Source organism: Amphibalanus amphitrite, unplaced genomic scaffold (assembly GCF_019059575.1).
Source record: "Amphibalanus amphitrite isolate SeventyFive unplaced genomic scaffold, NRLGWU_Aamphi_draft 001003F_arrow, whole genome shotgun sequence".
In the NCBI taxonomy this organism is placed as follows: domain Eukaryota; kingdom Metazoa; phylum Arthropoda; class Thecostraca; order Balanomorpha; family Balanidae; genus Amphibalanus; species Amphibalanus amphitrite.
The window spans coordinates 17,518-42,131 of record NW_024882497.1 but is presented as its reverse complement, the minus strand read 5'-3'; the positions used below and the strand labels follow the sequence as shown (position 1 = coordinate 42,131).

The 24,614-nt window shown below is 50.3% G+C and overlaps 1 protein-coding gene across 2 annotated transcripts in view; it reads left to right on the top strand.

Annotated features, from left to right (window-relative positions):
- The window catches only part of LOC122369067, a 38,283-nt gene extending 14,263 nt beyond the window's left edge, over positions 1 to 24,020 (top strand). For both annotated transcript variants that reach the window (XM_043343450.1, XM_043343451.1), the window contains exons 4-10: positions 90 to 230; positions 688 to 890; positions 19,414 to 19,597; positions 20,763 to 20,936; positions 21,406 to 21,545; positions 22,475 to 22,650; positions 23,120 to 24,020. In XM_043343450.1, coding sequence (XP_043199385.1) covers positions 90 to 230; positions 688 to 890; positions 19,414 to 19,597; positions 20,763 to 20,936; positions 21,406 to 21,545; positions 22,475 to 22,650; positions 23,120 to 23,261 — 1,160 coding nt within the window. In that variant the 3' untranslated portion in view covers positions 23,262 to 24,020. The remainder of the gene's footprint in view (positions 1 to 89; positions 231 to 687; positions 891 to 19,413; positions 19,598 to 20,762; positions 20,937 to 21,405; positions 21,546 to 22,474; positions 22,651 to 23,119) is intronic.
- The last annotated feature ends 594 nt before the right edge of the window (positions 24,021 to 24,614 follow it).

The following is a 24,614-nucleotide window of genomic DNA, read 5'->3' as shown; positions in this document are numbered from 1 at the left end:
CACACAGCCGGTATCGGTGACGCCTGGTACTCCCTCCCTCTCACACAGCCGGTATCGGTGACGCCTGGTACTCCCTCCCTCTCACACAGCCGGTGTAGGTGACGCGTGTCAGATCGACCTGGAGTGCTCCCGGCAGACCCTGAACGCCACCTGTGTGCCGGACGCCGCCACTGGTGGCGCCACCTGCCAGTGCCCCGGCGACCACGTACCGCACCACGGAGCCTGCGTCGGTCAGTCGACATATGACGTCACTGGGAGGCCTGAGAGGGACAAATGACGTCACTGGGCGGCCTGAGAGGGACAAATGACGTCACTGGGAGGCGTGAGAGGGACAAACGACGTCACACGGAGCGTGAAAAGATACAATGACGCTCCCAAAGTCATAAATGACATCGCAACGGAACTAAACTGGCAAATATGACGTTTTAGGGAAGTGTTGGTAACATTCGGTAGTTCTTGATTTTGTGGGTGATAATTGCTCACAGCCAGTTGAAAATATCAGTGTAGGGTTATTTCATGAGCTCGCACATGGGGCAATATTGCTTACGATTCACTAAGCGTGAATGATATGGCTCGAGTAGATCTTTCGTAAGCTTGCGCCCATGTTGAAAATACACCTGACATGATGTATGACATCACTTGAGAAATGTTGCCCACCTGACACCGGGCCGTTCCCGGTGACGTCAGATCCTATGTCACTGACGACCACGGTGGCGACCACGACCACGACCACGGTCACCACCACCACCGTCACCACGACGACCACCGCGCCGGCCGAGACCACCACGGACGCCGCCGCCGCCGCCGCTGCCGCCGCCGCCGCCACCACCACCGCTCCGCCAGTACCCGTCACTGATGGCGCCGTCACCCTGGCCGACATGAGTGTCGAGGTGGGTACTCGGTACCGGTGGGTACTCGGTACTCGCTTCAGGCGGATACTCGGTACAGTTGGGTAGGTACTCATTACTCGCTAGACGCGGATACTCGCTAGAGGCGGGTACTCAACTGAGGTAGGCACTCACTACTCGCTAGAGGTGGGTATTCACTACCCGATAGAGGTAGGTACTCGTTACGTGGTATTCAAAGCCTGCTAGAGGTGGGTAATCGTTAGGTGTGGGTACTCACTACTTGCTAGAGGTGGGTACTCGTTACGGGGCATTCACTACTTGTTACAGGCGGGTATTCGGTACAGGTGGGTAATCACTACTCGCTAGACGCGGGTAATCAACTGAGGTGGGTACTAACTACTCGCTACAGGTCAGTACGCGATACAGGTGGATATTTGTTAGAGGTGGGTATGTACTCGTTAAAGGTTGGTATTCATTAGAGGCGGGTACTCGCTAGAGATGTGTCCCACCGGTCATTTGGAGTCTCACATTTTGGAAAAATGTCGGTATGTTCGGGGCCAATGCAGGGTTTGGCTAGATGACTTCATATGCCCAGATGTTCTCAATCGTGACGTCTATGATCGTGCAACTCTTTATTCGTCGATTGCTAGCATCAGCTGTGTTATGCAGGATCTGCTTTGACTAGAGATGTCAATCGGATACCAACTTTTTGGTATACCGATACCAAACCGATACCAACTTGGTATTTGGTATTTTAACCTTCCAGGCGGTGGGGGGGGGGGGGCATTTTTTGCCCCCCCTTTAGTTTTTTTTTCTCGATATATCTCGAGAACCGCTGCGCCGATCGTCACCAAACTTTCAGTACCCTCCCGGGAGCAGCTAGCGCACATGGTGACCAAAAATTTTTCCAAAGGCTATGATAGGTTGGCCGCTAATCACGTCAGAGTGATGTCATTTTTGCCATTTTCGACCCAAAAAAAGGTTTCGCGGGAAGAGCTGTCAGGCCTACAGCTTTAGGTATACAGAAAAATGTTTCGACATAAAAGGTGTGGAATTAACCCGCGCCCCAGTGGCGGTCTCGGCCAACTTCGCCCTAGTGAGGGGGGGCATATGTTACCACCCACCTCTAACTCAAAAACTAAGAGGGCTAGAAAGACGCGGTAAAAAGCAGTCGATAGCTCTCAATACGTACGTTTGAAAGTATTTCGGTCGTTTTTCACCTTAGAGCAATATTGGCGTCACCAGAGGTCATCAAAGGTCAAAATTTGCCAATTGTCATTTTATTTTTCAGAAAACATGCCGCTATCTCAGGAACTATGGTAGCTAGAAAAACGCATGGAGAGGCAATCGATAGCTTTTGAACTCTTCTTTTGAAAAGATTATATCAATATTGTCCTCAGGTCAACGGTTTAGCCTCCAGAGGGCAAAAACTCCAAACATAGCTGTTTTTACGAAAAGTGTTTTTCGACAATAACTTTCGACTACAAAAAGCCACGACATTTCTATTGCCAGAATCGTGTTCCCCTCACCGAGACGCGTTGAATGAAGTATAATTTGACCTTAAAAGGTCAACATAAAAATTTGACCTCAGGTCAAGGTCATGACCTGACCGGAAAAGGTCATGTTGCATATCAGTCGATGCGTCTCAACAAGACAAACACAATGAGACCATCCCCAGCGTTCTATCTCTTTCCAATCGCGAGTTATTGGCAAAAAACTGTTTGTAGCCTCAAATGACCTCGGATGACCTTTCTAGAGGCTATCAGCAAAAATGACACCTTGGTCATCACGAGTGGACTAAATCATTGTGATTCTGAAATAGTTGGACTGTTCCTATGCGTACACACGGATCTAGAGTCATTCTCATTTTTCTCCATTGACTTGTAATGGAAAGGTCATGCCACTGACCTGACCTTAGGTCGCGGATATAAAAAATCCGAGATATACAAATTGTAGGCTCCCATAACAGCATGCAATCCACCAAGTTCAAAACCTTTCTGACAAACACTGCAGGCTGGACATGATTGCAAACTTTTTTAAGGCTTGGTCAGTTAACTTGACCTGGTGACCTGACCTGACATGACCTGGGGTCAAAAATTTCACACATTGTCCAAAATTGATGTACCAAAAGCTACCCCAAGCGGCGCGGCGCTACGCGCCGCGGTTTTTTATTCACACGCGAAAAACGCGACAGGGTGGTAACATATGCCCCCCCCCCCCACTGGGGCGAAGGTTAAAAGGGCTACAAAACTGCGTTTTCGGTTTTTCGATTTTTTTTATTTTGACCCCCAAAAATAAAAAAATAGATTTTTTGAATATAATAGCCAAAAAATCCAAAAAGTTTTTTGAATTTCGAAAAACCGGAATATATGTTGTTCTAAATGAATCTGTATATAACCTCGCGTTGTGTATTATCTTAACATCTTAACGATATTTCTCAAAAAGTGATACTTTACTTAATTCTTAATGCTACTTCAAAACACCACGGTTGCTCGGTTCCAACAACTTTTATTTCTCTTCTCGTATTTTCACTGCGCAAGATATGCGCCTCGCGCTATGCCTGCTACTCATCCTCGTCTACATCTCCCCCCCCCCCTCTTTGGACTGACCTGTCAATCCAACACATAACTAACTCAGAGACCACCTCCTATGGTAGTGGTTCATCGACACTGAGTTTGACCAGTTTGACTACTGGTCTCGTGACTGTTTTGCCCTTCAGCTTGACTGAGACCACTCTGACATGACCGTCAGCACCTGGCATCACCTCCTCCACACGACCCATTGGCCACTTCCCCCGTGGTGCGGTTAGATCGGTCACCAGCACAACGTCACCAGAGGCGATGTCGATCTGAGGCTGAAGCCACTTCTGCTTCTGCTGCAGGGACGGCAGGTACTCTCGCAGCCATCGTCTCCAAAACTCCGTCGACAGCTGCTGGATTCGCTTCCAGCGCTGTCTAAGAGAGACATCCTCACAGCCGCCAGGTGGCACCATCTCGATGTCTGATGGTCCTGTGATAAAGTTGGCAGGCGTCAGTGGAGGCTCGTCATCAGGGTCAGCAGACAGCACCGTCAGCGGTCTGGTGTTCATGAGCGCTTCTGCCTTGCAAAAGGCTGTCTGGAGCTCTTCATCCGACAGATCGGCATGTTCCAGGGTTTTCACCAGCGCTCTTTTCGCCATCTTAACCATGGCTTCGCAGGGTCCATTGAAATGCGGAGCACCGGGCGGTGTGAATGTCCATTTTGTGTGCGACTTCAGGAGCTCCCGCTGTATTTTGTTGTTGTCTAGACGTTCCACAGCCTGCCTCAGCTCTTTGGAAGCTCGAACGAAACTTCTTCCGTTGTCTGATGTTATCTCCGTGGGTCGACCTCGTCTGGCTATAAATCGCATCAGAGCCCTGACGAAACTGGCAGTGTCCATTCCATACGTCATTTCTAGGTGAACGGCTCGTACTTGAAGGCATGTGAAGACGCATAAGTATCTCTTCTGACGAGCTTTTCCTCGACCCTGCTTCGTAATGAATGGACCCGCAAAGTCCACTGAGCACTTGTCAAACGCACGGTAAGATGGGCAGACTTGAGAGCTCAGTTTGGGTGCCATCACTTGCGTCTCTGTTTTCTGGCGGAGTTTCTGACATGTCACGCACTGACGAATGCAGGCTTTGATCATTTCCCTTGCCGCAGGAATCCAATATCGTGTTCTCAGTTCAGCCAAGGTGTGCTCTACTCCTACTCCGTGTCCTGCATCTTCATGGATTTGTCGGATGATCAGCCTACTGACTGGGTGTTTCTTCGGGAGAAGAATCGGGTGTTTTGCATTGTAGCTGAGGTCCGATCTTTGCAATCTACCTCCGACACGGATCACGCCGAATTCGTCCATGAATGGACTCAGCTGCCTGACTTGGCTCTCACGACATGCTTTTTTGGAGACGAAGTGACCCGTCTGCACCTTCGTCAGCTGCTTCACTTCTATGGGGAAGGACTCTTCCTGAACTTGTTTGACCCAGAATCTTTCAGCTTCTTCTACTTCATCTGGAGTCAGTTCATTCGACTTAGCTCTCTCAAAATCGCTTCCCTTGCTGCTTTCTCTAGACTTGAGTGCGTGTATGAACCGCCATACCCAGGCAGACACTCGGAGAAATCTCGTCCAGCTAGAGTAGTTCTCTGGCTGGAGCCGGAATCCTGATGCAACCGGTGTTGTCACAGCAAATGTTTTCCTCTGTTCCAGCTTGCGAAATTCACTCTTGTCGAACTCTTCCTCGCTGAATTCCTTTCTTTTTGGCCAGCACTGTTCGCCATCTAACAGATATGCCGGTCCATGCCACCACAAGCTGTGGTTCCTTAGTTCTTCCAGACCCAGACCTCTTGTCGGCGCATCCGCAGGGTTGCTTGATCCTGGAACGTGTTGCCACTGTTCCGGTGCGGTGAACTCTCGGATTTCAGCAACACGGTGCGCTACAAATGGCTGAAAGTGAGCCACTTCGTTCCTGATCCAGCATAAGATATCCATGGAATCCGACCAGAAGTATACTTCCTTCAAGTCCTTTCCAAGTGCCTGGCATACTTTTTTGACCAGGCGCATGCCGAGCAACGCTCCCATGAGTTCCAGTCTCGGAATGGTTTGCTTCTTTGCTTTTGGAGCTACTCTAGCGCGTGCTAGAACGAGATTCGAGACTCGAACGCCATCGTCTTCTGACACCACATACACCGCTGCGGCGTATGCTTGCTCCGAAGCGTCGCTGAATACGTGTACTTGTTGTCCAGGCTGTCCTTGAAATGGGTGGATGCATCGAGGCACAGATATGGTGCCGAGTTCGCCCAGCTCGTAAAACCACTCTGACCACTTCTTTTGCTGGTCTTCGGGTAGGACGTCGTCCCAGCCAGCACCATCACTCCAAGTCAGCTGGAACAGCATCTTCGCTCGTAGCGTGAACGGTGCAAATAAACACAAGGGGTCAAACACCGTCGACATCTCTCTCAGAACATCTCTCTTCGTCCAACTTCCAGACTTTGAACTGCGTTTTGTGGCATCCAGTGAGAGACTCATCTCCTGCTGACCACACTACACCTAGTGTCTTCGTTGGGTTTGCTCCTCTGTCTTCGATCCGGTGATGAGAGGTTGGAGCTCTGTCCTGCGCCGGTATCGTTTCCATAACTTCCTGGCTACTTGACTTCCATTTCTTCATCTCCATCCCAGCCTTTTCTAGCATTTCACGAAGCTGAGCTCTAGCTTCAATGGCAGACTCTGCATCCTTGAAGGACGCGATCGCATCATCCATGTAGACATGTTTGCTGACGACTTCTGCAGCTAAAGGAAATTCATCAGCATTCCTCCGTGCATGTTCTTTCAAGACGAACTGTGCCACAAAAGGCGCTGCAGCATTGCCGAAGATCCAGCGTTTGGCTTCATAGACGGTAGGTTCCTCATCTGTCTTCATGTTTCGCCACAATACGCGATGAAACTTCTGGTCTTCAGCCGCCAGTTCGACTTGGAGGAACATCTCACGGACATCCCCAACAAGCGCGACTGGGTGCTGGCGAAATCCGACGAGAGTTTCGATGAGGTCACTGTACAGTGATGGTCCTGGCAGGAGCTGTGAGTTCAGACTCCTTCCTCGGAACTGGGCTGCCGCGTCGTACACAATGCGAATCTTGGTTGATGCCTTGTCTTCACGTATGACTGGGAAGTGAGGAAGAAACCATTCCTTTTTCCCACTGTCCGATCTTTGCTTGGCAGGAACTTTAGTCATGTATCCTTTCCGAACGTAGTCCTCCAAAATCTCGTGATACTTTGATGCTAGATCAACTCCTTGACGACGGAGAGAGTTTTCCAGCCGTACGAGTCGGTGTAGCACAGCTTCGTAGTTGCTGCTCAGCTCTGGTTCCTTCTCGCGCCATGGGACCGCCACTTGATAGCGAGTTCCTGTTTTCTTCAAAGATTCTTCAGCTTTCTTGACTGCCAGCCTCTCTTCACATGATAGCAGGTTGGCTTCAGATGTCTTCACTTCAAGGAGTTCTATGTCCGTCATTGCCTTCATCGCTTGGAGTTCCTCAGAAAGTCGCTTATCCACCAGGTGAGTCCGCAGCGTACGTGCAGTGTTCGTCATGCTCTTCAACTTTTCCAGCTCATACGACTCACCACTCAGCTCCGCTTCACCGATGCAGCCAAAGGCTGTCCATCCCAGTGGCGTCAACACGGCGACCGGGCTTGTTTTGTCTCCAGAAATCGTCTTGATAGGCACGAAGATCGGCATGGTTTCAGCACTGAGACCAATCAGCAAATCTACGCCATCACCTGCCATCTTGGGGAATGGAACGTTTGTCATGTGAGGCCAGTGCTGCTTGATGTCCTCCCATTTCGAACAAACGGAGGCACCTTCCAGGCTGGGAATTACGTTTACGTCCAGCGACGCCTGAAAACTGCTATGCAGTGATGATATCTCGACAGAGCCTGACATCATGCTGACGTCGTTTCTTCCGCTAACAGTGCCAAGCTCAAAGTGTACTTCTTCGCCTTTCAGGCCCAGTTCATCAGCAGCAGCCTGGCTGAGAAAGCTGGCGTCCGAACATGGATCCAGTAGTGCATTCAGCTTTAGGGAACGATTTTGGCACCGTACGACTACTGGAGCCGTTTGGAACGCGATCTTGCCGTTTTTCTTCTCAGGATCCAAGGATGCGACGTTGAAACTTGTACCAGGGGTGACTCCACTTCCTTCCGAGTTCCCTGGAGTTTCCACGCTGATGTGCTCTTGAGCCGTCCGTGGTATGAATTCTCGTGCCTGATGATTCATCTGCTGGCGACTCCCTTGCACCCACTTCCCTGTTTCTGATTTGGCATGACGTGGCTTTTCACTCCCATTGGCATGCAAGAGGCTGTGGTGGGTTCCTCCGCATCCTTCTATACTGCACCCAGGAAACTTCCGGCAGTTCATCCCTCGGTGTTTTCCAGCTAGGCATCTGAAGCATATTCCTTCACTTTTGCAGAAGCCGTATCGTCTGGCCACATCCCAGCTTTGCAGTTCAGCGCAGCTTTCAGTGGGGTGTTCCGCCTGACACACCCAGCAGCTCGGTCTGCTGGTTGGACGACTCGGCTGTTTCCGGGAAGAAAATGTCTTTTTCTGTCCACGAATCGTTTTGAACGTCGGCACATTTCTCTCCTTGCTTGAAGTAGTGGTTTCCTTTGCCTTTTTCTCCCACATTGCCTCTTCAGCCAACCAATTGGCAAATACTTCAAAACTGTCTTGCCGGCCCACAGTACTGAGCCATCTGTGGTAGTTTTTAATGTAGGAGTGGTGTAACTTTTCCGATACCAGCATGTAGAAAGCTGACACTTCTGACAGGTCACCCTCCGAGCCACTTTCTTTGAGACAGGTGACGAGACTCAGTATTTTGTCAGAGTATTCTTCCAGTCTTTTGGTGTCGTTTTCGTCTATCTTCGGATAGCTTCGAATTTCGTTCATCTCGCTCCTTACTCGCCTTTCCCATCCACCGTATTTTTTCTCCAACTCTTCTCTTGCCTTTGTGTATCCTGATTCAGTCAACCGGTAGCGTTCTACTATCCGAAGAGGGTCGCCACTCAAACTATTTTTCAGATACACCATCTTAAGTTCCGCTGAAACGTTAGCGTTGCCCACAAACGCGTCGAAAATCGCACACCAATCACTGTACCCTTTGTGTCCATCAAAGTTGGGCAGTTCGGGTGGCTTGATTCCTTTTATGGCTGTTTCATTTGTTCCATGACGATTCTGACTTTTTTTCTCGTTCTTTCCTTCCGTCACTTTTTTCTTGTTCTGCCTCTACACTGGTTTCTGCAGCGGAACTGTTCTTTTCACAATCGATGTTTTCTGTCAATGCTCTTCTAATGTATCTGCTTGTGACATTCACCGACTCTTGAACGCTAGCTTCCACGCTGTGATACATCTCCCACAAGGGGCCCGATTGCACTTCACCACCGTTTGTTTCCTCCCAGATCGCTTCCACCACATCCAGTAGTTCACCGGCCTGTTCTCCGAGTTGGCTAGTAATCGCTTGCAGCTCTGCTACTGATGGGCTTTGGCTTCCAATTAGATCATTTAACTTGCTCTCACTCATACGAATTTCCTTCAGAATCCGTTGTTTTGTTCTCATTTTGCTCTCTGGCTTCTGTCTGTCCATAGCTTCTTCATTCGATGGATTAGCCATTCTGCGCGGCTTTCTCATGTCTGGGTCACATGCACCAGGATGTTCTAAATGAATCTGTATATAACCTCGCGTTGTGTATTATCTTAACATCTTAACGATATTTCTCAAAAAGTGATACTTTACTTAATTCTTAATGCTACTTCAAAACACCACGGTTGCTCGGTTCCAACAACTTTTATTTCTCTTCTCGTATTTTCACTGCGCAAGATATGCGCCTCGCGCTATGCCTGCTACTCATCCTCGTCTACATACAGTCGTCCTCAAAATTATTCATACCCTTGTTAATTTACGACATATTTTGCTTTTTTGATGAAAAGAAAACATTTTGTCGAGCTTATTTATGATTTATATATGACCAACAGGGGAATGAATAACAGCAACATACAACTGACAAAATATTCAGTTTCAGGTCTGTTTTATTCATGAATCTTTGAAAACACTCATGTTCAAAAATATTCATACCCTTGGTTTTCAGAGTTCAGTGTCTTTCTTCAGTAGTCGATAGCATATCCTTTGTTCCTTATTACTGCTTCTAGTCGGTTCCTGTAGGTGCTCACAAGCTTGCCACACGTTTCCTGTGGGATTTTGGCCCATTCTTCCCTGGCGAAAGCCTCCAGCTGGGTCAGGCTAGTCGGTTTCCTGGCCGTCACTCGGGTCTTCAAGTCCTGCCATAGATTCTCTATGGGATTCAGATCAGGACTCTGACTAGGCCACTCGAGGACGCTGATGTCATTGTCCTCGAACCATTCCTTGACTACTTTAGCCGTGTGTTTGGGATCATTGTCTTGCTGGAACTTCCAGTTGTTGCCAAGTTCCAGCTTCTCTGCAGATTCCTTCAGGTTTTCGTCCAGAATTTGGATATAGTCCTCCTTTCTCATGGTGCCCTGGATCCTGACGAGGTTTCCTGTGCCGCGGGAAGAGAAGCATCCCCACAACATGATGTTTCTGCCACCGTGCTTGACGGTTGGCACCGTGTTCTTGGGATTGTAGGCCTCTCCTTTACTCCTCCAAACATATGCAGCATCCATGTGTCCAAACAACTCCAACTTCGTCTCATCAGACCACAGGATGTTTGCCCAAAAGTTGGAATCTTGCTGCATATTGCCTCTAGCAAGGCTCACCTGGCCTTTGCTAGAGGCAATATGCAGCAAGATTCCAACTTCTGGGCAAACATCCTGTGGTCTGATGAGACGAAGTTGGAGTTGTTTGGACACATGGATGCTGCATATGTTTGGAGGAGTAAAGGAGAGGCCTACAATCCCAAGAACACGGTGCCAACCGTCAAGCACGGTGGCAGAAACATCATGTTGTGGGGATGCTTCTCTTCCCGCGGCACAGGAAACCTCGTCAGGATCCAGGGCACCATGAGAAAGGAGGACTATATCCAAATTCTGGACGAAAACCTGAAGGAATCTGCAGAGAAGCTGGAACTTGGCAACAACTGGAAGTTCCAGCAAGACAATGATCCCAAACACACGGCTAAAGTAGTCAAGGAATGGTTCGAGGACAATGATATCAGCGTCCTCGAGTGGTCTAGTCAGAGTCCTGATCTGAATCCCATAGAGAATCTATGGCGGGACTTGAAGACCCGAGTGACGGCCAGGAAACCGACTAGCCTGACCCAGCTGGAGGCTTTCGCCAGGGAAGAATGGGCCAAAATCCCACAGGAAACGTGTGGCAAGCTTGTGAGCACCTACAGGAACCGACTAGAAGCAGTAATAAGGAACAAAGGATATGCTATCGACTACTGAAGAAAGACACTGAACTCTGAAAACCAAGGGTATGAATATTTTTGAACATGAGTGTTTTCAAAGATTCATGAATAAAACAGACCTGAAACTGAATATTTTATCAGTTGTATGTTGCTGTTATTCATTCCCCTGTTGGTCATATATAAATCATAAATAAGCTCGACAAAATGTTTTCTTTTCATCAAAAAAGCAAAATATGTCGTAAATTAACAAGGGTATGAATAATTTTGAGGACGACTGTATGTGATAGCCCCTACCGCCTTCTATCTCATACCAAATTTGAGATCGATACCTCTTTTTTGGCCAAGTTATAGCGAAAAAACTGTTCAAAATTGATGACGTCAAATTTTCAAACTCAATTTTTAGCAATTCTAGACCTCGTAGCGCAAAACAAAGACCACCATTAGACTCCCCGTGACGAGCTGCATCGAATCAATACCCATTTTATGCAAAAATATCAACTTTGAAATTTGACCTCTTTTGACCTGACCTTGACCTGACCTCCACCAGAAAGTGACCTAAACCGTACCTGATGGTCTTATAACCAACACCATTTAGTTGGAAATGAAAAACTGGCCATAAAACATGCATCGCATAACCTTAGTAAAGTTGGGCTCATGTGTTGACCCTTGGTGACCTTTGGTGACCTGACCTGTGACCTGACCTGGTATGACCAGTGACCTCTAATAGCAACATATGTACTAGACAGCTGACGCCTTATCGCTGATTTTCGACAAAATGCGTTTTACTCGGTGTTATAGCGCTTTCCCTAGTAGCCCCGTGAACGGTGAAACATTTTATCTTTGACCTGACCTGTGACGTCATCGGTGACCCGAGTTCAATGATATTTGGTTTCCCTCGACAAATTTGACAGGGCTATCGAACGCCGTTTGAATTTTCCGGATCCGCCCAGTAGTTTCGGAGATACGGGGGGGGGGCAAAAAAGTGCCCCCCCCCCCACCCACAGTGATGCAAATGGGTTTCACGAGTGGCCATAAATACGAAAAAGGCCCAAAATTCAAGTTTACTTAATCGAATAAATCGTAATATGGTCAGTCAGGCAAATGTTTGGAGTGTCTGAAAAAGTATGATTTTAATGTTTTTGTCAAAACCGGCCTCGTGTAGGATTGTCAGAAGTCGAGACATTTTCGATGTCGTAAAATGACTGTCAGATACTCGCAACTTCAAACGCCGCTAGCGTGCGTTCATGTCATACAAGCTGCAAAAATTATACATGAAAATGATCCCCGAAACCTGCTGCTTCTAATGCCACGTCATGAAAAGCCGTATCTATTTTGGTTTGGCGGTGAGCTAACTATTTGTTATCATGTTGCAACCGCAGTTTTTTACCAAAAATAATTGCTTTCAATTCACCTACAGCACTTAACACAGTGTGTGCCCGTTAGTGCACCATATCATAGCATTCCCTAATCATTTTTGAGTCGCATCGTGAAAGAATTAAGGCGCTAGCCAGGGCTGACCGGCGCTACAGAAGTTTCGTCCGGCACGGTCGGGTGCCGCGGCGCAGCGGGCGGCCCGGGCGGCCGCGCCGCCGCGCCGCCCGGACGCCGCGCGGCGGCACTCACCCGCCCACTGCGCGCCCACTGCGGCACCCGACCGCCCGGACAAAAACCTCTGTAGCGCCGGTCAGCCCTGTGATAGCGCCTTAATTCTTTCACGATGCGACTCAGAAATGATTAGGGAAGGCTATGGTATGGAGGACTAACGGGCACGCACTGTGTTAAGTGCTGTAGGTGAAACGAAAGCATTTTTTTCTTAGTAAAAAACTGCGATTGCTCACGATGATAAATAGTCAGATTACCGCCAAAGCGAATGAGATACGGCTTTTTGTGACCCGGCATTAGAAGCAGAAGGCTTTGGGGATCATTCTCATGCATATTTTTTTCAATTTGTACGAAATGAACGCAAACCAGCGGCGTTTGAACTTGCGAGTGTCTGACCGTCATTTTACGACCAAGAAAATGTCACGACTTCTGACGATGATACACGAGGCCGGTTTTGACAAAAACATGAAAACCATGTGATTTCAGATGCCCCAAACATTTGTCTACTCGGCCATATCGCAATTAACTCGATTTGGTAAACTTGACTTTTGGGTATTTATGGCCACTCGTGAACCCCATTTGCATCACTGTGCCACCGCGCGGAAGGTGGCTGGTAGGCCCACCGCCTGCCGGGTTAATCCTAATGTATGTACTTGGTATTTTGTTGGTATTATGAACCCTCACTTATGTATAAGAGGCTGAGAAATTGGTTAACCCGCGCCCCGTAGGGGGGGGGCCGAAACGGCCCCCCCTGTCCTTTTCGGTCGATATCTCCTAAAAGGCTGGAGATATCGCCACCAAACTTTCAGGACTTCTCCGGGCATCAATTTTACACATTGTGACCAAAAATTTTTTTTCCAGAGGCTGTGATAGGTTGGCCACAAATGACGTCAGAGTGACGTCATGTTCTGTCATTTTCGACCGAAAAAAGACCTTCGCGAGAAGACCTGTCAGGACTACAGCTTTGAAGATACAGAAAAATGATCAAGAAATAAAAGGTGTAAAATTGACAGGGCTACAAAACTGTTATCTCAAATTTTTGAAATTTATGAGTTTTGACCCCCAAAAATCAAAAAAGCATTTTTTTATATATTCGCCAAAAAATCCAAAAAGTTTTTTGAATTTCGAAAAAAAAACGGAATATTTGTGATAGTGCCTACCGTCTTCTATCTACATACCAAATTTCAGATCGATACCTCGTTTTTTGGCCAAGTTATAGCGAAAAAAAAAACTGTTCAAAAATGATGACGTCAAATTTTCAAACTCAATTTTTGGCAATTCTAGAATTCGTAGAGCAAAACGAAGACCACCATTAGACTCCCCGTGACGAGCTGCATCGGATCGATACCCATTTTATGCAAAAATATCAACTTTGAAATTTGACCTAATTTGACCTGACCTTGACCTGATCTTCACAAAAACGTGACCTAGGCTGGCCCCAAAGGCTGCCTAACCCACATAATCGCATTTGTCATGTAAAATGGACCATAAACATGTATCACACGACACATTCATATTGTGACCCCCGGTGACCTGACCTCGCTGTGACCTGACCTGGTATCAGTGACCTCAGATAGCAAGGTATGTGTTTGGCGAACAATGTACCATCGATGGTTTTCAATAAATTACCAATTTACTCGCTTTCACAGCACATTTCTTGAATTGCCTGTGAACGGTGAAAATCTGACCTTTGACCTGACCTGTGACGTCATCGGTTTGACCTAGGTCAATGAAATTTTGTCACAAGGTAGTTCCCGGGTGGGGCTATCGAACGCCGTTTGAATTTTGAAAATCGGCCGGTAACTTTCCGAGATCTTAGGGGGGGGGGCCGAAACGGCCCCCCCCCTACGGGTGGTAGGGTCCGCCGGTAGCCCTACGGGGCGCGGGTTAAAAGTCGGCATTTCCCTCATGTTATGAAGTTGGTTCGGTATCGGCATTTCCTTACGGTTTATGCTGTTTTTTGGTTTGGTATCGGTATTCAGATTTTCTGTTAATAACATCACTAGGTTTGTCACATCACATCACTATCCATCATTTCGGTTGGAGATGGATCGGGGACATTGGGGAACTATTTAGATTTTTCAGCACGTCCCGTAGGTACATGGTTGGAAACATTGGGAAGACCTTAGCCCTCGCCGGCCGAGGGGGGGCCGGGTGCCTCCCCCCCCCCATTGGTTTTTTTTTTCGCGATAGCTCCGAACAAGCTGGCGATAGAAAGCTAAAACTTGGCATACCTGACCTTTGATTCAAGCCGACACCAACCGCATCTTTTGACACCAACCGCATTTTTAGGTCAGGTCACTGACCTATGACGTCATAAGAAAACCACTGCACGGTCTTCAGATGTCGCAACTTCGCAACGCCCTCACTGCCAGAGGAGATGTCACAGGGGAATGAAACTTGCAGGATCTAGTATCCATTGTGAGTCTCACAACTTGTTTATCTCGGATTTTTCCTAAAGGTCATATGAGGTCAGGTCATTTTCGTGACCTCACCATTATAAGTCAATTGGGAAAAATGAAAACTGTTATTCTGGCGCCGGGAACGATCTCCAACTATCTCAAGCACACAGAATCGTGATTTGATGCACTCCTTGCAAAGTTAGATGCGTCACTTTTGCAATGTTGACCTTGCGTGACGTCATTTATGACGTCATCAAGGTCATATTATTTTTTCGTCAAAAACTCTTGATCAAATTGAGCTAGCGAGTCGGGAAAGCCACCAATGGACTCAGGAAGACCTGCCGAATCGAATGATATGCGACATGACATCTTTCAACTAACTTCGTGACCTGGGGCCGGGGGTGCTGACCTGACCTTGACCTGAGGTCAACACCCCAAGTTGACCTGACCCGAACAAAAAGTATACCATTCGACGCGCCTGAGCGAGGCAAACATGATGCTGCCAAAATCGCGGCTCTGCGGCCGTTTTTTGCGAAGTTATTCACCAAAAACTGAACCGTACCCTGGGGCACTTGACCTGACCTCAGAGGTCACCGGTTGACCTAGGACCTAAAAATCGGGTACCAATCTCTGCGTCTCGTAACGGCACACACGCTCGTTTTTTCTGCGACGCGCTAGCTCCACCAGGGGCGAAACGGCGACGCCCCTCGGCCGGCGCGTATGTAGAAAACCAATAGGTCCGGCGAGGGATAACTTCCCTTAACAGCTTCCCGATGCTCCCTAAATAGCTTCCCATTGGTTTCAATGGAGGCTGATGATACGCTGGCTTTTCCCAGACTTCCCTATCTTTATTTACTAGGGAAACATTCGGGATTTCGGAGCTTTCCCTGTTTGTTGGGTGCTGCCTTTCACTGCGCTATGACGTCATTTGGGGCCCGGGACGGCACGGGATGTTCCTCCCTCGCCCGCACATGCCATTTTCCCATCCTAGAACGCACATGGGGGGGGGGGTTGCCACCCCCCGCGCCATTTCTTTCCTGTTGGAGATAGAGCTTAGCGGTAAAGACCAAAAAGATTCTTTGGGAAGAAACGAATCCAATGATACCCAGTTTTACCTTCTCAGGTCAGTCATTGACCTTCCAGGTCAGGTCAAACTAAAAAATGTTGCTGTTTTGGGTCACCGTTGGATATCAAGTGCGCTGCTTATCAATACCGATGACGATGCTGTTTTCTAGTGCCAAGCCAGCTAGAACCTCTTTGTCACACTACCCGACCAGAATTTTGCTGCTGAGGTCATTTCAGGTCAAGTTAGGTCAAGGTCAATTATATGTGTTTGTATGTCTGTGTGTGTCTGTGTGTATACTGATGTGTGCACCGATTGTTTTTGGGTCCATATTACATGAAATCATGATCTGAGAAGCTTTTACCAAAAATGCAGTCAAAAACTTCACAAAAAGTAAATTCAGCTTGCCTAAAACGCAATTATCTTAGATGACCTAGGTTGACCTTGACCCTGACCTTGACCCCTGTACATCGTCGAACAACATGCTCCATGATAGGTGGGAGGTAAGACTGGCAAAAAATGCCGAAATCAGGGTGTCAAAAGCTCACAAGGCCCATGGCAAACGCAAGATGTTGAGAATTGGCCATTTGGGTCATGACATGACCTGAAAAACAAGGTCATATCTCCGAAACCAAAAATCACAGAAACTTCAAATTTTCAGTGGACATCAAGAAAGGATAGAGGAGCAGCTATACGAAAAATCAGCCCTATAGCTCTAAAAAAATGTTGAGTGCAGAGCAGAAAGACTACCTGGGGGTGGCAACCCCCCCCCCCCCCCCCATGTGCGGGCGAGGGATATAGCAGTAACGACCGCTCGGAAATATTCTGTCAGGGCTCGTGTTTTCATGGTGCTGCGGTGGCAACTAACAGGCTTAGGGATCTCGCGGAATGTCCGTGCCGTTCGATAGGATATCTATAAACGATCGGGAGTTTCTAAGCATGATGAATCTCGAGACTCAATGCCCAAACAACGTTAGGCGGTGCGGGTGGACATCGATAGCAGCGCCTCTAGCGGTCACTAGGGAAAGCTGGGCTGTAGGCGACGAAATACCGGCTGAGTTGTCAAACGTTGAATAGGTTTATAGACATCCGTCTTGTGAAAAAGGTGAACTTTTGCCTTCAATATTTCTACAGGCAATTTTAGAAGTGATCTTCACATCTAACAAAACCGTTTAGATTATTGTATTCACTTCAAGCCTTCCTTATTGTTCTTGACGATGATGCTGGAACTATTTATAATAAGTGTTTCTAGCTTAGTAAAAGAATATATTGCTCAAACGATGGAAAAAACATAATATGAAAATTTTAAATGCAATTTTCTCTAATAATTATTCGTACAATCTCTACACATCAAGGAAAATTTGCACACTAACTGATAATTCAAAGTTCTTGGGGCCAGATGTTTTCTTCTTTTCTTACGTCGCCTCAATGGCCGCAAATACACTTGTGATAACGCCTATCGAAGTACTGAGTTTTCTTGCGCAGCCACCTGGGACAAAATTGAATATCCCGCTTGAGATAAGAGAAAATTGCTGACTGGGGATGAAATCTGTCAGAAATTCACCTGGTGTGTCGTAAATCCAGTTTCCCTCCTTCAGGCCCAGTAAACATGCCGACGTCGGCCCGACGTCGGCCGACGTCGGGGTGACGTCGGCATCTCGGCATTGGCATGATGTCGGCCCGACTTCGGTCCAACCTCGGCACGACATCGACTGGATGTCGGGTATGCCCGCATGTACCGACGTCCAGCCGAGGTCCAGCCGACGTCGGACCGAGATCAATTGCTGAGGTGCAGCCGACGTCGGGCCGACGTCGGGGCGACGTCGGACCGACATCGGCCGCTGTTTTGACCGTTAAAATAATATAAAAAGCATGTTTCATGTTTCATAAAGAGCTTCTGTATTCAAAATATCCTCAGGAAACTCAAATCTTCCCCCACGCCGCAACCCCCTGATCCGGACTGGACGGGAAACTTTATCCCATTTGGGATTGTCCGTAAGCCGAGCTCGCCCGTAGCCGGGTACGGTGAGTGCTTGGGGGCTGCTTGGCCTATCCTTTGGTCAGGCTCAGCCCCGGCAACTCACCAGGGCCGGGCCCAGTTCATATAGAAAGGCCAGTCGGCAAGTGTCACTTTGCCAAAGTGCTACTTATCAAAGGGACACTTTGGGAAACGTTGGTGTAGGTGTGTTAAGGGTGGTTATATGAATCCATTTGTGGGGTCGCCCTTTCCAATAAGTGTCACGTAACAGCAATGGGACTCTATATGAACTGGACCCAGGGTGCTCGCCAAGAAGACCAATGCCTCCATCCTATCATCCTTCCGGCTCTGAAATGGTCTTGTCAGACCGAAAGGGCATAAACCAACAAAACAAACTAAATTCGTTATCTGGCTGCGTGGTGTAGTGGTTAAGCGCACAAACCGTGCGTTCAAATGACTCGGGGTTCGAATCCCATCGCCGGCTGATGCTTTTGGCGCGTTGTCCCAGTAAACATGCCGACGTCGGTCCCGTCGGTCCAACGACAAACGATCTCGTCAACCTCGGCAGACGACCTCGGCCCGACGTCGGCTCGACGTCGGCTGGACTTCGGCTGGACGTCGGTACATGCGGGCGTACCCGACGTCCAGCCGATGTCGGGCCGAGGTTGAACCGACTTCGGGCCGACGTCGGCATGTTTACTGGGGGGGGGGGTGATGTTAGCTGGTCTTAAACGATCAATTCCATGATCTTCACACGTAACCGAGCCGGTGTGACCCCTTCGTAGCTTCCTGGTTCATAAATGTCACTTATTCTTCTCGAAAAAGTTGATAAAGTTCCACAGGTCTTTTTGGGAGACTTTGGGAGAAGAAGATAGAGAGGCGTGCCGCTTAGATCATTAGTTCCAGCTCCAGAATCCGGTGGTACACGATGTATACCGTCCTCTCCTTCAACAGCGATCCTCTCCGTCCTCTCTTCAGTCCTCTGTGCTCTCCTCCGACAGCGATCACTGCCATCTATTGGGTCCCCTGCTAACCACAGTTTCTATCCGACAGACCGTGTCCGTGCGACGCCGCCATCTATCAGGTATCCTGCTCTGCTATCAACAGTCCCTGTCTGTGTCCGGCAGGCCTGCGACACCGCCAACACGGCCATCTATCGGGTACCTTGATTACCACAGTCTCTGTCTGTGTTCGGCAGGCGGAGTGACCGTGTGACTGCCATCTATCACAGGGCAGAGTGGCCCTGTGACGCCACCATCACTGCCATCTATCGGGTACCCTGCTAACCTCAATCTGTGTGCGGCAGGCTGAGTGGCCCTGTGATGCCGCCATCACTGCCATCTATCGGATACCCTACTAACCTCAATCTCTGTCTGTGTGCGGCAGGCCGAGTGGCCCTGTGACGCCACGCCATCACTGCCATCTATCGGGTACCCTGCTAACCTCAGTCTCTGTCTGTGTCCGGCAGGCCGAGTAGCCCTGTGACGCCGCCATCACTGCCATCTATCGGGTACCCTGCTAACCTCAATCTCTGTATGTGTCCGGCAGGCCGAGTGGCCCTGTGACACCGCCAACACTGCCGTCTATCGGATACCCTGCTAACCTCAGTCTCTGTCTGTGTCCGGCAGGCCGAGTGGCCCTGCGACGCCGCCAACACCGACGTCGATGTCGAGGCGTGCAGCTTCATGGCGCAGTTTGCGGTGCCCGACACTGCCCCGGAGATGTGGAGGAACACGCTGGCCGGCTCGTGCGACCTGGCCCGGGGACGCTGCAAGTTCCCCACCGTCCTCTCCTCAGACTCATCGGACGTGGGTGAGTCGCGGACTCGCGAGACCCACGGTCATAGATCGAGACCCGGAGTCGGGAGACCCGGAGTCGCGAGACCCGGAGTCGCGAGCCCCGGAGTCGGGAGCCCCGGAGTCGCCAGTCGTCAGAGCGCCCGACTCGAGACGTCTGACGCGGGAGCGCCCTAGTCGAGAGGTCTAAAGTACGGACGCGGGACTCGAGATGTGGGCATTTTAGAACACATTGTCAGGATGTGAACGTATGAATGAGCACAACGGGAGGTAGCCAGTCTCGTCTTAGGTGAGAGTTCTTTATTATGGGCGCAGGACCCCAGCTGTCGGTGTGTGTATGTGAGTCACCTGACTGACATTACACGCTGCGGTACTAGGCGTCACTGGCTCCCGAGGGTATGACATCACTGCTCCCTTCACTCCCCGCTAGTGCAGTTGGCTCGTGGCGCGTCCTGTACGGCTGCGGATGCTTCTTGTCCTTTCTCTGTGTGTCTGAGGTCCCCCTCCAGCGGTCAGGGGTTTCCCGTATGGAGGGCTGGCTCTTCGTGTCTGGCCCCGCTGTAGTGATGCACCCCTCCCCGCGGTCAGGTCCCCGCCGTATCGATGGCTGGGGTTTCCTAGTTCCTCTCTATGTGTCTGCCCCCTGTGATGTCTCCCTCTCCGCGGTCAGGTCCCCGCCGTATCGATGGCTGGGGTTTCCTAGTTCCTCTCTATGTGTCTGCCCCCTGTGATGTCTCCCTCTCCGCGGTCGGGTCCCCGCCGTATCGATGGGCTGGGGTTTCCTAGTTCCTCTCTATGTGTCTGCCCCCTGTGATGTCTCTGTCAGGAATGGCTATTCCTGCTCAGTGTTGTGTCCCCCCCGTTGTGTGGCGCTGGGTGCGCCTCTGCCCTTCTGTGGTGCTGGGCGCGCCTCTGCGTGTCTGACTGGCCGGTCGGCCGGTCGCCGCCGTCCGGCGCGCGCCGGAATACAGTTGGATAGCCGCGTCCGAGGCGTTTGGAACGGCGTGTGGTACGAGCCGGGCGAAGCCGAACCCACGGCTGGAATAGTGAGAGACACTGACAGTCTCTCTCCCCGCGCTCAGGTCCCCGCCGTATCGAGGGGTAGGTTTCCTGCCCTACCTCTCGATAACCCCTGTTTGTCTGACCTCCTGTGATAAACCCCTCCCCTTCCCGGCGGTCAGGTCCCCGACGTATCGAGGGGTGGCGCAGCGCCGGCCACTTCTTCTTCAGCTCGCCGGACTTTCTCTCGCCGCCGCCGGAGATCACCGACGCGTACGACGCCGGCCCCGCGACTACCGGAGACCGATGGAGATACGACTGCTCCACCTACGACGGCACCTCGACCGTGCTCACAGGTGAGGGTCGACCGTGCTCACAGGTGAGGGTCGACCGTGCTCACAGGTTAGATGTGGGCGGAGAAGAGCGGGGAGATGTAAAGGGGAGAGCGGGGAGATGTAAAGGGGAGAGCGGGATATGGAATTGGAGATATAGGGGATGAGAACGTTGAGATATAAAGGATGAGAACGGGGCTACAGAGACGTTCCCACTGAGAAGGGGAGGTACAGAGGGGAGAACGGGGAGGTACCGTGGGGCAGAACGGTGAAATACGCTGGTTTAATTGATGCTGGACATTTATAAATGTAACCACGCACACAATCCTTGTGTCAATTCCAATCATTTTGTGTGCGGCTACTCCGGTCTTCAGACCTGAAGATATCGCTGTCGTCTTATTTTTCCCAATCTCCCTGACCATGGTGGTGTCTTCCCCACCCCCACAAGCGCTCTTGGTGAGGGTGTCTCTCTGACGTCACTTCTCGCTGGCAGGTATACTGGGTGTGGCCCGAGAGGACAAATACGACAACAACATACCCCGCGACATGGACCTGATCCAGTGCACAAGGTTTTTGGACATCTACCTGCAGGTGGACCCGGCGGTCGGTGCCGTCCTGGACATCGCCGTCAATGTGAGAACTGCGCCGCTGCTGGGGGACGGGTGGATGGGGCACGGCCCTGGATATTGCCGCCAACGTAAGAGCCGCTCTGGGACAGGGATGGACATCGGCGCCATCTTGCATAAGGGCCACACCGCTGGGGCAGGGCATAGGGTGGGTCACCGGCCTGTGCATCGCCGCCAGTGCGAGGGCGACTACCGCTGACCTCCTGATTGAACTTCCCCACCGCAGGGCGACTGACCCCCTGACTGAACTCCCCCACCGCAGGGCGACTGACCCCTCCGCTGCCCTGCCGGCAGGGCGACTGACCCCTCCCCTGCCCTGCCGGCAGGGCGACTGACCCCCTGACTGAACTCCCCCAGCGCAGGGCGACTGACCCCCTGACTGAACTCCCCCACCGCAGGGCGACTGACCCCCTGACTGAACTCCCGCCCCCCGCAGGGCGACTGACCCTCTGACTGAACTCCCCCACCGCAGGGTGACTGATCCCCTGACTGAACTCCACCACCGCAGGGCGACTGACCCCCTGACTGAACTCCACCACCGCAGGGCGACTGATCCCCTGACTGAACTCCACCACCGCAGGGCGACTGATCCCCTGACTGAACTCCACCACCGCAGGGTGACTGATCCCCTGACTGAACTCCACCACCGCAGGGCGACTGACCCCCTGACTGAACTCCACCACCGCAGGGCGACTGACCCCCTGACTGAACTCCACCACCGCAGGGCGACTGATCCCCTGACTGAACTCCACCACCGCAGGGCGACTGACCCCCTGACTGAACTCCACCACCGCAGGGCGACTGATCCCCTGACTGAACTCCACCACCGCAGGGCGACTGACCGCCTGACTGAACTCCCCCACCGCAGGGCGACTGACCCCCTGACTGAACTCCACCACCGCAGGGCGACTGACCCCTCCCCTGCCCTGCCGGCAGGGCGAGTACCGGTGCCCGGCTAACCACGTCGTTACGGGCGTCTGGTCTCTGGACAAACACTTCCTGTCACCGGAGAAGGCCAAGTGCTCCCGGCTGGTCTCCGGCACGGTCAACGTAGACGACCCGGCCTGCGTGATGACCGGCAGACACGCAGGATCCAGCGTGGCCATCTACTGGTGAGTGGCGGAACTAGAACTGCCAGCTGCTGCCACCTACTGGGGAGTGGCGGAACTAGAACTGCCAGCTGCTGCCACTTACTGGTGAGTGGCGAAACTAGAACTGCCAGCTGCTGACACCTACTGGTGAGCGGCGAAACTAGAACTGCCAGATGCTGTCACCTACTGGTGAACAGAAGTGAACAAGTCCCGAACGCGACTATCGACAGCTGCAAATTGTAGTGATGTTTTTGTGAGAGTTAGCTTGGAGGTGGTATGCTTGCACTAAATCCCTGTGGCATGTATGTAGGTAGGTAATGAAAAGCTACTGAGCTTTATCAGTTACGAAGATATAGAAGTGCAATAATGGTGAGTTTGTCACATATTTCTTGCGTCGTAATGATAGAACAGGTATAACTAACTCAAAAATGTAAGTGCACCTTTAAGTCAGCCTATATGTATTCTGAAACTGGATACCGCGTTTTCTCAGGAACGCCTGCGTGCAAGATAGCGGACCGTTCGTGGTGACCGGTCTCCGGCTTAGTGACGTCACGGTGAACGCCGAGAGCAAGCAGTGGGAGCTGCGCTGCTGCCCGGTCACCGGTCCGGCTACCACCACCACAGTGTCCTAGGTCACTCCAAGATGGCGGCCGTCCTGCTGCCCGGTCACCGGTCCGGTTACCACCACCACCGTGTCCTAGGTCACTCCAAGATGGCGGCCGTCCTGCTGCCCGGTCACCGGGCCGGCCACCACCAGTCTTTTATATCTATGGCCATTGGCCACCACCGTTTTGTAGGTCACAGCAAGATGGCGGGCATCCTGCTGCCCGGCCACCATCGTTTCGTAGGCCACAGCAGGATGGCGGCCATCCTGCTGTCACCACTGACCAGGAGTATGTGAGCAGAGGAAATGCTTATTACAAACGGATTATGATGCTGAGCGAATAAGAAAATCAGCTCGTGATTATGCATTTACTTGCTCATTTATTCAAGGTTTTGGCTATTAGGTACACTAATCACCACGCAGCATGAAGTAAAGGTAAGGATTATCAATTATCATGAACAACATGGAATGGACCGAAACAAGTTGGTGATAGTGGTTTCAGGTTTGGACTGAACGTGCCTTTTATTGCGATATTTGAATATCAGCAATGTTAGTTTTTTTGGCAACCTTTTGCCATTGTGTGTCCTTGTCTGAAATGTCTATGACACTGGCACTGTTTACCTACTCTTTTTCTTTTCTTTTCTTTTTCGTTGAGCATTAGCTCTTGCCAGATTCTATTCATGTAACTTTATTTGGCCCCTGTTCGCCTGAGTGCACGTTTGATATGAAAGAATTACCTATATTTAATTTCGGCTGCAATTGAGTAATAAAGCAATCATTGTTTTGACTTTTTGACTGAAAAATAATGGGACAGCTGTGGACATCTGAGACATTTACTGTTTACAAGAGCACGTCTGAGTCTGTCCCGGCGACAAACAGCTGAGTCTGTCTCGGTGACAAACAGCTGAGTCTGTCTCGGTGACGATTGTCGACGGTCGGTGAGTGTGACGTAACGATAGATTGAGCCAGCAGCTGGCGGCTCTTGTTGCTGAACTCGTCGAATTCTGTGATCTTAACCTTCGCCCCAGTGGGGGGGGGGGCATATGTTACCACCCTGTCGCGTTTTTTTCGTATAAATAAAAAGCCGCGGCGCGTAGCGCCGCGCCGCTTGGGGTAGCTTTTGGTACATCAATTTTGGACAATGTGTGAAATTTTTGACCCCAGGTCATGTCAGGTCAGGTCACAAGGTCAAGTTAACTGACCAAGCCTAAAAAAAGTTTGCAATCATATCCAGCCTGCAGTGTTTGTCAGAGAGGTTTCAAACTTGGTGGATTACATGATGTTATGGGTGCCTACAATTTGTATATCTCGGATTTTTTATATGCGTGACCTAAGGTCAGGTCAGTGGCGTGACCTTTCCATTATAAGTCAATGGAGAAAA